The 15,916-nt window shown below is 41.4% G+C and overlaps 1 protein-coding gene across 8 annotated transcripts in view; it reads left to right on the top strand.

Moving 5' to 3' along the window:
• CCDC178 (coiled-coil domain containing 178) overlaps positions 1-15,916 on the top strand; it is a 476,741-nt gene that overhangs the window by 126,889 nt on the left and 333,936 nt on the right. For all 8 annotated transcript variants that reach the window (XM_073631538.1, XM_073631535.1, XM_073631531.1 and 5 more), the window contains exon 15: positions 9,001-9,114. In XM_073631538.1, coding sequence (XP_073487639.1) covers positions 9,001-9,114 — 114 coding nt within the window. The remainder of the gene's footprint in view (positions 1-9,000; positions 9,115-15,916) is intronic.

The raw sequence follows: 15,916 nt of genomic DNA, 5'->3' as shown, positions 1-15,916 counted from the left end.
GTGCGTCCGGGCACGTATCTCCTCCAAGTGGAGGCATAAAGCATGGAGGCCAGTTTCCGGGAGGGATCCATGGTGTGGTGGGCCCAAAACAGGGGGATCTCCAAATTTTCAACGGCGGAGAATAACGCTCCGTGTTCGGGGCCTTAGTGTCACACAGTCGTTCTCCCCGATTGCCCAGTGATGGTTTGCTTGAGGTCGGTACGTCTTCCTTGGCAAACGTGTGCGGTGTAAATCTTGAAACGCAGTGTACGTGGGAAGCCATAGATTGGAGCTTGCTTCTTTGGTGGGCCAGACTGCGTCCTAGGCAGGTCGGTACCTCTGTGCATCCAGACGATCCACCCATGCTGAGGCCTGGCTAGGGTCCTCAAAGAAGTGCACTCGGTCTTCACCCACTATGCGAAGTCGAGCCGGGAACAGCATGGAGTATTTGATGTGTAGTGCTCTTAGGCGGCGCTTGGTGTCAGAGAATTGCGCTCTTTGCTTCTGGACCTCTGCAGAGAAGTCCGGGAATGCTGAAATGAAGCCGGTTTGATATGGGATGTTTCCTTTTATTCTGGCCAGTCGTAGGACCGCATCTCGGTCTCTGAAATTTAGCAATTTTGCGATGAAAGTGCGTGGGGGTGCACCTTCAGGCGGGCGGCGAGCCGGCATTCGATGGGCACGCTCCACCACGAATGTAGCCGAGAAAGAGTCTCTGCCGTATGTTTTAATAAGGAGCTGCTCCAGGAAAGTGGCCGGATCTGTGCCCTCTGAACCCTCCGGCAGTCCAATGAACCGGAGGTTGGACCGGCGGGTGCGGTTTTCAAGATCATCTTGTTTCTGCGCTAATTGTTGTATCTGACGTCGCAGATCGTCTTGTGTGTGCTGCATGGGGTGTAATATGTCCTCCGCCTGCCCAATCCGAGTCTCCGCCTCGGTTACCCGTTCCCGGAGCTTGGTCATATCGTGTCTAATGAGTGATATGTCCACCTTCACCTCCTCTATCTTAGTTGTAAGTGTGGATTGACAAAGGGAGATTGCCTCCAGTACCTTTGCTGTGCCGTCCGGCTCCTTCTCCACAGGAGAGGATACATGAGGTGTGTCCGAGGCGCCATCTTGGCTCTCCACGTCCCGCTCAGTCCGTCTGTATCGGTCGAGAGACGAGGAGGCTGTGTTCCTTTTCGGTGGAGACATATCGGTCCCGGTCTCAGCGGCAGGCTCGGCCAGGTCAGGGGAGAAAAGCAGGGTTTTAGGCTGCAGGATGTGTATAGAAGGATCTGCCACGAGCGGAGCTTCACTCACACACGTCTGCTCACATCGCTGTCCAGTTGTTTATAGATTTTTATTAGAAGATTGCTGAACCATTTTCTAAGATAAAATAATGAGTAAATGTAAAATAGTAAATAGTACTAACTATGATAAGGACAAGAAATTTAATTGATGTGATATACTAGTATGAATTACTTCATGATATAATTGTAACACTTTTCTATGTGTAAAAATAAAGATTTTATTTAAAAAAAAAAGGCCTGGTCAGCAAGTGGTGTAGAAAGAGAAGGCTGCAGATAAACAGGTACAACTTATGTAGGAGGATTTATTTAATCTCTGTGTATCACCTAAGGCCAGTCACTTTGTTGGGTATTTGTAAGGGTTTACAACCACTTTAACTTTCTTATGTAGCTCAAAGGTGTGACCTTTGATCTGCATATGACATCAGTTAAAGCTCTTCACCTTCCCACTCCCACTTTTTTTTATTAAGCCCTGCTCACTGCTGGGGTCTTGTGCCGCCATGTGTGACATCATTAGGAAGTCCACCTGGTCTTCCGGCTTCAGCCAGCGAGCCTCCCAATGACGCATTGCTAGGCCCGCTCCACTTTTCTTCTGTGAGAAAAACACTAAGGCCTCCTGGGATATGTGATGTACATATTCCAGGAGGCACAGCAGGCATAGTACCCATCATTCTCCTAGGCAAATGACGTGTATTGGAGGCGGGACCAAACCCTTTTTCAGAAAAAAGTGTAAAATTTAAAAAAACTCAAATATTGAGGAAGCGGAGCAGAGGAGGTATGGACAGGAGGGACTTTTAATTTGAGGTTGAAAATCCGCTGTAAAGAAACCTTACATGTAAAAATGTATTTCTAAAAATAATATTCACCTATTTTATCTTGTTTTAACCCCTAGTTAACCCTAGTCAGCTCTAAATAACTTCCTCCTTCCATTATCCCCCTTAGCTATTATTTTTCTGCAGATTTGAGTTCCTTTTTTTGGTTTACCCTTAATTTCTTTTTCTCATTCATTTTCTTTGTTTTTTTTCAATGCTGCAAAAAAAAAGTGCAAAAGTGAAAAAAAGAGCCCTTTTCTTCATTTGTAAATAATCTGTCATGCTATGTAATGAAAACATCAGTAAACTACTACTAGGAAAAAACAAAACAAAAAAAAAAAAAAAAATATTTGAACTGGACTCCTTAATTTAACTTCTGGATAGTAAATGAAGGGAAATCTTTTTGTCTATAGATTGCATAGACGAAAAACATTTTTGGAAGGCAATATTGCCAAAAAAGAGCCTATTCCTCAAATAATAATGTATGTATTGTTTTGGTATGCTTTTATTGGTTTGTTAAGTAATAATTCTTCTTGCCTAACAAACAGGCCCAGAGTGAAAATGTAAAAATTGCTTGGCCCATACTAGGTATAAAGGTACGAGAGCTTAGGTGGTTAAACACCTTAACTCTTACTTTAACCCCAAACCCTTGACTCTCACACAAACTCTAACCTAATCCCTAAAACTAACTTAACTTTGGCACAGATCTGTCATAGTGATTTTGTGTACCTTTAGTTAAAAGTTGAACTTTAGCCTGGCACACTGTAAAGTTGAGTTCCCTGTGCTGGTTTGAAATTTCCAAACAGATTAAAGTTGACATTAGAAGAGCACTTTGTGGCCTCATCTGACAGTTCGAATTTGTGTTGAGTTCTTTTGACAGCGTTTCTCTAACATTGCTCCATGGATATGTCATATTTCAGTGCAGATGCATATAACAGGGTGGTGATAAAGGGCAGAGAGCTTCCCATCTGCTAACATAGCACTGCCACTAGAATTAGGATAGTATCTTGCAGTGTGTTAAAGGGTCTAATTTTGCAGACACAAAACAACCAAGTGACTGAAGTCAAAGCAAGTACAGGTTTTCTGGTCTGGCAGACCTTTAGTAAATCATCCCCAGTTTGATCTTAGTTGGCCTTCACTGCTTTTGTAAAGATAAAAAAAAACAATAAAGTGCAATGGCAGTAAAAGAACAAATGATTCATCAAGTCTGCTACTTTTATTTTATTTTTGTCGTTGCATTTGGTTGTTTTTGATGCCTTTTTTTAACCATTTGTATAGATCAACCATTTATGAAGATTTGTAACCATGGGTATAGATCAGTGTTTGTACCAAGCATATCGCAAGCAAGATATTTTTATTTCACAGTCATGTAATCAGACAAACATAAAACATTAGTGGATGCAATTTAGTTTTACTTTGTAGCCTTTGGATAATGGTGGTGTCAGTGAGTAATGTTGTAGGCCCTTCCCCCAGTAAAATATAGAAGTAAAAAGTGACAAAGATCACATCATTAGTCTTGTAGAGTAAAGGGGTGGGGATTGAGAAATAGATCTCTGTCTTCAGCTGTGAATCTTATTTCTACTTTGTTTTCAAATTAGCAAATATTCTTCTTGTTAAAGGCAGTTGTATAGATAGTGACAATCAAAATATAAGAGGTAAAATGTTTAGGTTTAAAAATTATTTTCCTCCCCAACCACTTTTTTTTTTTAACATGTTTAACCACTTCAGCCCCGGGAAGGATTTACCCCCTTAATGACCAGGCCATTTTTTGAAATACAGCACTGCATCGTTTTAACAGACAATTACGCGGTCGTGCAACGTTCTACCAAAACAAGACTGAGGTCCTTTTTTCCCACAAATAGAGCTTTCTTTTGGTGGTATTTGATCACCTCTGCGGTTTTTATTTTTTGCGCTATAAACAAAAAAAGACAGGTAATTAAAAAAAAAAAAAAATTTTAACTTTCTGGTATAATACATATAAAAAAAATATGTATATAAAAACAAGTGTATTCATCAGTTTAGGCCAATATGTATTCTTCTACATATTTTTTTAAAAAATCGCAATAAGTGTATATTGATTGGTTTGCACAAAAGTTATAGCGTCTACAAAATAGGGGATAGATTTATGTACTTTTATTTATTTTTTAATGTTTTTATTGGTAATGTCAGCGATCTGCGATTTATCTCTCTTTCCTTTGAGGAGAGAGAGCGTGGAGAGAGCTGCTGCAGTCTGTCCTCACTGGGAAGAGTTTAAATCACTTCCTGTCTCTATAGAAAGTGAAGGAAATCACCAAAATTGGGACAAAGATCACAATAAAAAATATAAAGTAATCTAAAGACAAGACTTTTTTTAATTTGGATATAGTGTTGATGAGAACCACAGTCAGGTTTTAATTGCAGTGTGTTAGGGAAAATCCCTTTCTAAATACCCAGATCACCTATGTCCCTGGGAATGAAACTAAGCGTATATCCAAAATTTTGAGTTGCTGCTAAAATAGAAATAGAGAGGAAATTTTTCAACAGGGACACTTGTTCTCATGACAATTGTGTAAAAGGGAATTTCCCTCACATTGTAAAGATGTTCTCTCACTTTCTGTAAAGTCTACAGCACAGAAGGTAAAGAAGAATTTGCCTACTGAGACAAGTCCTATTAGTAGAGAGGTGATACCCCCACTTTCCAAAGTAGGGGACATCTGTTAGCCTTTGCAGACATTGGGACTGACAACATCTCTAATGCCTGAGTAAAAGATATGGTGTCTGGGGGCTACAGGTTAGAATTTCAATCACTGATTCTACCTGCATCATGTTAAATCTTCCAACCTTTCTACAAAGACAATCAGATCTCCATGTTGCCCTGTCAGACCTCCTAGTTAAAGGAGTCATTGCAATAGTTTAAAGTTTCTAGTCTACTACCTCCTCACTGTTCCCTAAGGCAAAGGGGGCATTCCCCCCATACTGGATGTTAAAGAGGTCATTGTTTGCATTCATTTACATGGAATCTAGCAGGTTCGTCATAGCTTCCCTTTACATTTGCCCATTTTTACAACATAACAGCGCTACCTATTATTTGCTATGGCACACAACACTCAATTTATAGTCCTCCATTTTGGTCTTTTTTTGTGCACCTTGGGATCACCAAGGTCCAAGCTATGGTGCTGGCCTTTTTACACTCAAAGGACATACAGATTGTAGGATATCTGGACAATTTCCTGCTAAGAGAACAGTTGGTAAAATCTGGTAAACAGTTGGTAAAGACACACAGGGAGAGATTTTTTTTTTTGAAAATCTTTTTATTTTGCTTATAGCAAACACATAGACAAAACAAACATACAACAATACAGCCAACATCTGGCTAACATCAGGAGTGGGACCTGCGCAGGGGTCGCAAGTCAGCATAACGGAACCAAGAAATGTTCGATTATTTGCGACTACCAGAATATACCATCATCCATGTGCAGACCTGGCTCACGATCCAGGGGTAAGTTGATAGTTAACTAGTTCACCTAAGTTACTGTGCTGGCAAGAGTTGGTTTATCAGGACTTCAAGGGAGGTCATCAGATAGCGAGAAACCTCCTAGTCTGCTGCAGCAGTGGAGGGTTCCGCCAACCACTTAGACCAGACCCTGTCATATTGTTTTGGACAACCTCTATGAATATAGGTATCTTTGTATAGGGGTATCACATTATTGACCAGTGTTTTCCATAGACCTATAGAGGGAGGAGTTTTCCGCTTCCAGCATAGGACGATGGACTTCCTGGCATAGAACAGCAAGAGACCCAACAGGGTTCTCTCAGCAACCCTGGGTACCAGGTCCTCCACCAGTCCCAACAGGCATATTCTTGGGGATGGGACAATAGAGATACTTAGTAGGTCATTCACCTCCATAAGGATTTCTGACCAAAAAACTGAAATTACCGGGCAGCACCAGAAGATGTGAATGTAGTTCCCTGAAGCATGGTCACACCGTCAGCACTCTGGGGAGAGGGAAGACCTCATCCTGTGCACCCGAGCGGGAGTGAGATACGCTCTATGGACAGTCTTGTACTGAATGAGGTGATCTCTCAAGGAAACCAGTATTTTAAATGGGAAGTCCCATACATCCTCCCAGTCCTTGGAGTCTAGCTCCGGAACGTCTTAGCCCCATTGCTGACGGAGCCTGGACAACTCAGGAGATGAGACCCGGAGGAGATGTGCGTAGAGCACGGAGGTGGGCTTGCTGGTGCAGTCAAAGCGCAAAATCCGTTCCAAGTCAGACTGCACCACCTGCCCTCGCCTGCTGGAAACTGGGCCCTGAAAGCATGGGACAGCTGAAGATATCTGAATTTGTGCGAGGGCGGGACATTGTGGTGAGATATTAAATGATCGAATGGGAAGATCAAGAGGTCCAAGGTGACATCTGAGAGAGCTTTGATATGGTACTTGGTCGACACCACAGGATCTTGAATTTTGAAAAGGTGATGTGATGCCAAGCCCTCCCGCCAGGCCCTAAGGGTGGTACACATAGAAGGGGTCAGGTCATACGGAGCCTTTGGACCCCGCAAAAGGAGGTTCGACAAAGCCTCCACAGACCATAACACCACAGCTTCCATGGCCCAGGTCGAGTTGGATCTGTCTGGAACAAGCCTCCAGAATGCAGTGACCAATTGAGCTGCAATGTAATACTTGTGGCAGTCCGGGAACGCCAGGCACCCCTGCGAACAAGGGCGCATTAGAGTGGTTAATTTTAAGCGGGGATGACGTGGGCCCCATAGAAAGGAGGAGAAAATTTTATTTAGATGGGTAAAAAATGATTTAGGGATCCACTGAGGGGAGTTACGAAACAAATATGTAAACTTGGGAAGGATTTTCATTTTGCTAAGGTTGATACGACCCAACAGGGACAGAGGAAGATTCTCCCATGCTTTCAGCTTGGCTTTGACTGAATTGACTACTGGGGACAAGTTCAGTGGAATGAAGTCAGTCACATTCCTCGAAATACGTACCCCCAAGTATGTAAATTCGTCCACCCATTGTAACTGAAGAGAGGCCCAAGCCTCCCTTTTAGCATCTCCATCATTGGCAAGCAATTGCGACTTTGACCAATTGACCTTAAGCCCTGTCACCTCCGAAAATTTTCCTAGGTCCAACAATGCTCCTTGCAGAGAGGTGCCGGTGTTGTTTAGAAAAAGGAGGAGGTCATCTGCATACAGGGCCACCCTCTCCTTCAGCCAGGCCAGACGAAGTCCCTTAATGTGTGGCGAGACACGTAGTGCCTCAGCCACTGATTCCATGGCAAAAAGGGCCAGAGAGAGAGGACAGCCCTGCCGCGTACCCCTAGCAAGCTCAAAAACAGGAGAAAGACGACCCCCCAGACGAATGGCAGCTGTTGGGGAATGATATATAGTCTGCAACCATTGGATAAACACCAGGGGGAATCCCATTCTCCGCAGAATCTCCCACAGGAAAGGCCACTCTATTGACTCGAACGCCTTCTCAATATCGAGAGGGGCGACTACTCTGGTACTCTGATTGTAATACCTTGCATGAAGATTAGTGAACAATCTACGAAGGTTAATATCTGTAGATTTGTGGGTCATGAAACCGGTCTGATCCGAGTCTATGAGGGAGGGAAGTAAGGGGTTAAGTCTAGCAGTGAGGAGCTTAGTTAGAATTTTGAGGTCATTGTTAAGAAGAGCTATGGGTCTATAAGATGCACATAACTTTGGATCTTTACCAGTCTTAGGAATGAGAATAACATGCGCGTGTGCCATGGAGGGTGGGAGAGAGCCCTGCTCCAGGCAATGAGTAAATAGGGCAGCCATCCGGGGAGCCAACATGCTGGCATGTGCTAAGTAGAAATCTACCGGAAGACCATCCGGGTCAGGAGCCTTGCCAGTGGACAGGGAATTAATCACAGCAAGAACCTCCTCAGCGGTAATTGGGGCAACTAGATGGGATCTCTCCAAGTTGGAGAGCCAGCCAAGGGCTATCAGATCCAGAAGGAGTTCCAACCCCTCTGGATCCAGACCCGTGGTTAATGTTGTGGTATAAAGGGATTGATAAAAGTCATGGAACTCTAGTAAAATTGCCTCTGGAGAAGAGATGGCCTCACCTGCGGGGGAGGTGAGTTCAGGAATCACGGTACTCGGGGTGTCATGGTGGGACATCATTGGCAACAGTCTGCCATTCCTGTCTCCTTGTTCAAAGAATTTTTGTTTCGTATGATACAGTTCTGCACAGGGGGAGATTTACTAAAACTGTAGCACCCGGAATCTGACGTAGCTATGCAGGTAACCAATCAGCTTCTAACTTCAGTTTGTTCAATTAATCTTAGGCAAAAAAAAAAATGGAAGCTGATTGGTTTCTATGCAGAGCTTCACCAGATTTTGCACTCTCCAATTGTAGTAAATACACCCCACAATGTCTGCTTGACTGTCCAGACTCTGTGAAGTTTAGTTAGATCCTGAACCTTGAACCTAGACTTTGCACATTCCTGGGGTGACATTTTCTCATCTTGCACCAGGCAAACTATGCTTTCCAGGTGCAATAGTAAACCTTGCACAACATGGATTTGCTAGCTTTTAGAAGCATGGGAAGGATCAAGTTCTGCTCAAGAAAGAATTGCAGTGTGAAGATGCAGGCATCTGACACATCTAAAAGTATTAGATGCTGAATATCAGTGGCAACCGTAACTCTGGAAATGAGTGAAGATTCCATTCAACAAATGTGGTATTGGTAGGTGTAATACATGTATTCTAAACTGCTGATCTTGTGTTCCAGAAGTCAGCTTTCTAGTACAGGTTTTTAAAAGTGTGCTCTATTTTTGTAATTTAGCTCAATCTGGTCTAGCTGGCTCTTGTACTCACTACATTGAGTTAAGTTGCATTGTAGACACGTATATCATTCATTAATAATTCTTTTATGCATTTGTTTTTTCTAGGAGCTTAGTAGTATTCGCCAGAAGAAGGAGCAATGTGATGAGAAGTTCAGTACGAACAGACAGCAGTTAGGGTACCAAAAAAGAACACTGGAGCAACAATTAAACATTACACAGGTAAAGGGGCATATCATTTTTTTGGCATTTCTATATACAAGGAAGATTCTGCAACACAAATGATTAGATCATTGACAAGCAGCATAATGATTGCCATGAAATTTTGGTCATCACATTAGGCACAAATTATAATTGAATATAATGTACATTTTTGTGTATTTTGCATAATTTACAACTCCTTCTAAAATATTAAAATATACCCATATCAGTAAACACAGTAGGAGCTTTAATAATCTTTAATAAGGAAATTTTGCTAACAAGTGCATAGGAAAATTATTGAAATTTGGAGCACTAAACTGATATTGTAAATAAAATAGAATATTTGAGTTTTGGTGAGATAGCACATTGTATATACAGGGATTCTTTAGGCCCCATAAAAGCACTTTTTCTCTGGTTACATAACCTAACCCCCAGTGCATTTCCAGTAAAGTAATAATTCTTTCTATGAAAAAGAGGTTTATGAAGTCCTTTGCCTCTAACATTTAGACACATGGAAGGAAAGTAAAACATTTAAAATAGGCCTGTACTAAGACATATCTTATAGCTGATGGGTTTTTTTTCACAATGCAATAAAAGCTTCTCCTTTAGATGTATGGTAATTATAAAGGATGGATACAGACACAACATTTTTTGGGATACCAAATCCTGGACAGCATTTTGGCTGCTCTACTACTGCATGGAAAGGAAAGAATGTACATGTGTTGAGAAGGTGCATTGAGTACCATCCAGAAATCCAGAATCGTATTGCATCAACACACGTAAAAAGCACATTACCACACCACAACCATGTAAGCAGAGTCAAAGGGGTTGATTTACTAAAACTGGAGAGTGCAAAATCTGGTGCAGCTCTGCATAGAAACCAATCAGCTTCCATTTTTTTGTCAAAGCTTAATTAAGCAAATTAGAAGCTGCTTGGCTACCATGCACAGCTACACCAGATTTTGCACTTTCCAGTTTTAGTAAATCAGCCCCAAAGTGTATTATCCTTCAAGTGTGCTTGAACTTTCTATACAATTATGTGCAGTATCCTGCAAAGATTGTAGCCACTTCTGAAAAAGGTTGTAAAATGAGAATGCTTAAAACAAAAATGAATAGTATTTATTTCTCAATGACCAACTTGTCAAAGTGCAGTGCAAAGATATACTTACCTATTTTGTCCAAGGGCATTGCACAAGACACGTGGGTGTGCATCTTTAGACTCATACAGCGTGGTGCGGCTCCACCCCTCTCTCCCTCCTCAGGGGATTTGACTGACAGCAGCAGGAGCCCATGGTTGCTGCTGCTCTCAGCAAAGTCCATGAGAACAGGGAGAAGAGAGACAAACTCTGCAGATGGGCAAAGCACTGGATAGATGGAGGAGTCAGGTAAGTGTAGGGGAAAGGGGAAGGGAGGGGTACAGATAGTGGAAAACATAAAAATGCAAGTTGACTAACTCAACCCCAACCTAGAAGGAACCAGACTTTATTGGCTCAATATGGGAGACCACTCAAAGTTATAAAACATAATACATTTTACTGTATGCATTAAAATACAGGTTAACGTTTCATCAATTCTGGCTTCCTCAGGACCCTATATAATAGTAGGACAGCAATCAATATGGCAGATCATAGGGCGTCCAATTACAAAGCCTGGGGGACAAAGAGGCACCAGGACCCAACTCCACATGGCGGGATGATTAGGTATACCAATGAATTATAAGAAGAGCATATATTAGGAGGCAGAGGGTGCACGATGAACATCTGTCCCTGACAACGTCTAGTGGAGATGAAACGCTTTGGTCGGGGCTATTGACTGTGATGTCACACCTGCCTACGTCACCTCTGGTGTGTGGAGCGCACATTGGAGATTCCAGGAAGTAGGAAGTAGGGCATCGGGAGCCATCTTAGCCTATTTCTCGTAACACTGTAGCCCATACTCATTCACATAGGGGGAGGGCGGGATGAACATCTGTCCCTGACAACGTCTAGTGGAGACAAAACGCATTGGTCGGGGCTATTGACTATGATGTCACACCTGCTTACGTCACCTCTGGCATGTGGAAAGAACACTAGAGAGTCCAGAAAGTAGGACATGGGGGCCATCTTAGCCTATTTCTGGCAACACATCTGTATTTGATGCTGGCAAATAAGTCCTTTTACTGTAAGTGCCCACTTGGGATTGTTTTTATTTAAGTTTTCATAAAGAATACTGCACAATGGTCCTTTTTTCAGTTGCTCTGTACTATGTACCCCATGTTTATTCACATGGGGGAGGGCGGGATCTGGGGGCCCTCTTGTGGGGAAGAGGCTCTTGTCCTCATCAACATGGCGACAAGGTGGTTGAGGGGGAGTCTTCCTGCCCCCAATGCACCCCCCATGTTGAGAGCATGTGGCCTTGTGAGGTACAAGGGGGGGTGTTCGCCCACCCCACCCCCTTTCCTGGCCTGCGAGGCTGCATGCTCGGGTCTGGTATGGATTTTAAGCCGGAACCCCATGCCATTTTTTGTTTACATTCTGCTGTCATCAGGGAACCCCGCTGACAGCAGATGAGTCATGGTCATTAAGGACGCGGCAGCGTCCGCCCACTCCTTAGCAACCAGGGAAAATCAAACATGTTTCTTAAATATCACATGCCTGGACAACTACTTAAAGTGGAAGTAAACCCTCCTATCACCATCTTGGCCTCTGTTTGATCTTCGACTGCCATGGTGCTGCACATGTGATCAGTGTTGACACCAGCCATTGGACAGTTTGGTGAGAGCACATCCAATGTGACAATTACATTTCCGGCACGTGCTGAAAATGTAACTGTGTTTTTAAATGGTTAAATCAATGGGTTTACTTCCACTTTAATTACCGCATTAATTAATTAATTAATTTCCTTTTGTGAATTGACTTTAACCACTTCAATACAGGGCACTTTCACCCCCGTCCTTCCCAGGCCAATTTTCAGCTTTCTGCGCTCTTGCACTTTCAATGAGAATTGCGCGGTCATGCAACACTGTACCCAAATGAAATTTTTATCATTTTGTTCACATCAATAGAGCTGTCTTTTGGTGGAAATCCAATAAAATGTAATTTTGTCATAAATTTAAGCCAAAATGTATTCTGCTACATGTCTTTGGAAAAAAAAAAACCCGTTAAGTGTATAATAATTGGTTTGTGTGATCACGGACATATGTACGCAGATGATTATGTACAGATGTGCGCAGATGATCACGGACATATGTGTGCAGATCATCATTGGGACATATGATTTTACTGTTACATATGTGGGGGGACAGGTGTTTTTACTGTGACATGTGTGTGGTGAGAGTGTTTTGGAGACACTATTTTGGGGACATTGTGTGGGGACACTGTGTGGGGACACTGGGCCGATGATGAGTGTGTAAAAAGCTGTAAAAAACAGCTCATACTCACTGATCACCGGCCGGCTGCAGCGATCCGCTTTCCTCTCCTCACTGACAACTTCCGTGTGAGGAGAGCAGAGCAACCGGCTCTCTATTTACATCACATGATGGCTGTGATTGGACACAGCCATCACGTGTTCAGGAGGGCCAACCACAGAGCCCTCCTGCCGATCGGAGATGCGCCGTGTTCGACATGAGCTCAGCGGGATCACACCGCTGTGTGGGCACCCACACACGTGATTCCCCTCCTTCTGAGGGACGTTGCTGAACCCACCCGGCCGTATATGTTCAGTGGCCGGGTGGGAGGTGGTTAAAGCTGTACAATGTGATATTTACCAAGTGTTTTTGCTTTATGTGGTAAATACCGCATAAAGCAATAGTGAGTTGACATTTTTAGGATCGCATGCGGTATTTGGAAAAACATCTAAATACCGCATGCAATCTGCTTTTGTGAATTATTATAATTATTATTCTCACTATGTTTTATTTTTTATTTTTTTGCATCGGTCATAAAAAATGTTTTTGGTTGTCACCATTAGTCATATGTTAATTACTGAATTGATGGGATATATTGCTTATTATATTGGTTTACAATTAGCGCAGCACTATTTACACTGGAACTTACTGTCAGGGTACATTTCTGCAGCAGGGAATTGTGGAGAGAGCACGGATAGATAAGTATTAGGTAGGGGTATATCAGGGCACACTGTCACTTTGAATGAACAAGTTAATTTGTCTCTTTAATTTGTATTCATTTGTCCAAGGTTTTAGTTTGTATGTGAATTTCCATGTTCTTTTAAAGGGTAACTCCACTTTCATGGGGGAAAAAATTGCGAACAAAGAAAAAATAATATAGCGTTTACAATTGTAACACACGTCATATTGTAATTGAATTTTATTAAAAATTACCTTTTCTTTTCAATCTGCAGCTCTATAAGTTTCTGTAAATTGCAATATGGAACCTGGAGGTGATCTGTACACAGAGTGTGTACAGAACGTCCCCAGAAACATAATTTCTTGCTTGTGTGATTGGCACTGATTTTCCCAGAAGTCTGCACTAAGATATAAGTCAGATTTCAGGTATCCCCTGGAACAAAAATGTAATTTTTGGTGAGATACTCCCAATAGGAACACACCTAAAGGGATGCAGACCCTGCAAAGTTCCTCTCTAGTGTTCTGCAGATGCAGCAGCTGATTGATAATTATGAAACCACCCCTATTAGACTCACTTTCCCATATGGGCACAGAGAAACACAGAGGAATTTCTTCAGAATAACAAAGGGTAGGAATCTGCAACAAAGTTTGTTAAAATCCTTGTAATATGCATAGATCACCCAGAGAGGGATGCTTTTTTTCTCAACAAAAGTAGAGTTACCCTTTAAACTATGCTTTATAGACATAATGTAGTGGAATTACACTTGTACAATTAAAAGAAAAAAATAATAAAATCTTTATTCTGCAGAAATCGAAATTGTGCTGTATGACATTAGATATCTTTTCTTACACTAACAAGGCCAATATACATATATATGAAAATACACAATAGCTGTTCTATATGTGTGTAAAAAGTTTCCTGCCAACCGTTAGTGATCTACATCCTCCCAGTGCCTAACATGTGCTCCATGGGAAATGTTCGATAGCTGATTAAGTGCTGTGGTGCTGAAGGATGCCCATCCCTGGTTTAAAGTGCATAGGTCAATTCTGAAAATATTATATTAGGCTCTCACGAGAAGCCTGCCATTTCTAGTCAGTTGCCTTGGATGTATATAGTAGTTTTCCTTCTCTTGCTTGACGTAGTCTATTAGGCCCATAGCCTTAAGAGAGGGTAGAATAAAAAGCAAAATTGATATTGGGGTCACTGGAGACACGGCTGTTCTGTTCACTTGCCAAACTAGTGTGGATTGCTTCGGGGCTTTAGGAAAACGACAGAGAAAATCAATAAAGAAAGAAAAAGATTTCACATATAATTGAAATTGCTTGCTTATTACACTTTTGCTCAGCAGATGGCACCTTCTTGTAAATGATGGGTAATCTCAGCCAGTCTATTAGTTACAAGATTGTATCAGCTGCAAGACAGAATTATTTGTAACATCTTCAGACCTTGCTATTAATGTGTCAGTAAAACCCCCAAAAACACAAAAAACACATTTGCACTTTTCTCATATAAAAGACTTTGTATTTAATTCCAGAGAGCAGTATTATTGTGAAATTCATTACTGTACTAAGCATGTTTTCAATATAAAATCACATAACATGACTAATACTGATAATGGAAGAAAACCTGAATTCATACGCTTATATATAGATGAATATTGCAAGTTTATAAAAACTAGAGGGAAGCGTTTATATTGCCCATAGCAAGCAATCAGATTTTTAGTGCAGGTTAAAAAAATACGATTTGGTTGGTTTCAGTGGATAAAACACTGGGGCTCATTTTTACTTGTGTCTTAAAAGCTATAATATGTATTGCCCATCCCAACTGATCATATTCAAATTTCCAATACATTAAACATGTATTGGAAAAAAATAAACATTTTTTTCAATAAATGTGTTTAAAAGTTAATTATGATATTAAAAATGATCAGATGTTTTTTTCACTGATCATTGGTATCACTGGTTTCTGACTGGTGATGATAGATTCTATGGGGGGGGGGGGGAATTTAAGCCATTCAAGGTAGAAATAAAATACCCATTTATCATAGCAAAAGTATAAATTCATAAGATCAAAAAACTTGCAATAGTTGAAGCTTATGCCCAGGCAAAATCAACAAAACATAAGTATATCCCTGCACATTTCGCTGGGGGCGGCATCGTCTATTCACTATGGGAAGTTAGGAACTCACTGGATTTTTTGGGCAGATTAAAAGGTATTTTTCTGGACTTGTAGCTAAATAATTTCAAACATATGCTGCATTTAGGTACGTGAATTGAACATTTTGATAAATAACCCGTTAACCACTCTTCTTACAATGACAACTGGGCGGGACTTTCATCAGGGCGCGATCTGTCACCAGCTGTACCATGTGATCAGCTGTGGCCAATCACAGCTAAACAAAACAAACTGAATAAATCAATTTCATTCTGTAAAATGCTTGCTTATAGCAATGAAATTCATTGTAAAAAAAATGCTGATCACTTCCTCAGAGTAGTACAGTGTTACTATGGTAACATTAAATTGCTCTGGTTAAAGTGTGTTAAAAAATAATACAATGTGTGTGTGTGTGTATATATATATATATTACAAAATAAAAAAATTTGAAAAAAGTATATTATTTTTTCGTACCAGTCACTACACCAGTTATATGACACTGTACTGCACTGGTGACAGTATGTACAAAAAAAAATTATGACAAAAAATTACAACTTCAAAACGCTCGCCATGCCTCTTACTAAATACCTTGGACTGTCTGCATT

This window comes from Aquarana catesbeiana, linkage group LG05 (genome assembly GCF_042186555.1).
Source record: "Aquarana catesbeiana isolate 2022-GZ linkage group LG05, ASM4218655v1, whole genome shotgun sequence".
Lineage (NCBI taxonomy): Eukaryota > Metazoa > Chordata > Amphibia > Anura > Ranidae > Aquarana > Aquarana catesbeiana.
This window is presented reverse-complemented; position numbering and strand designations above follow the sequence as displayed.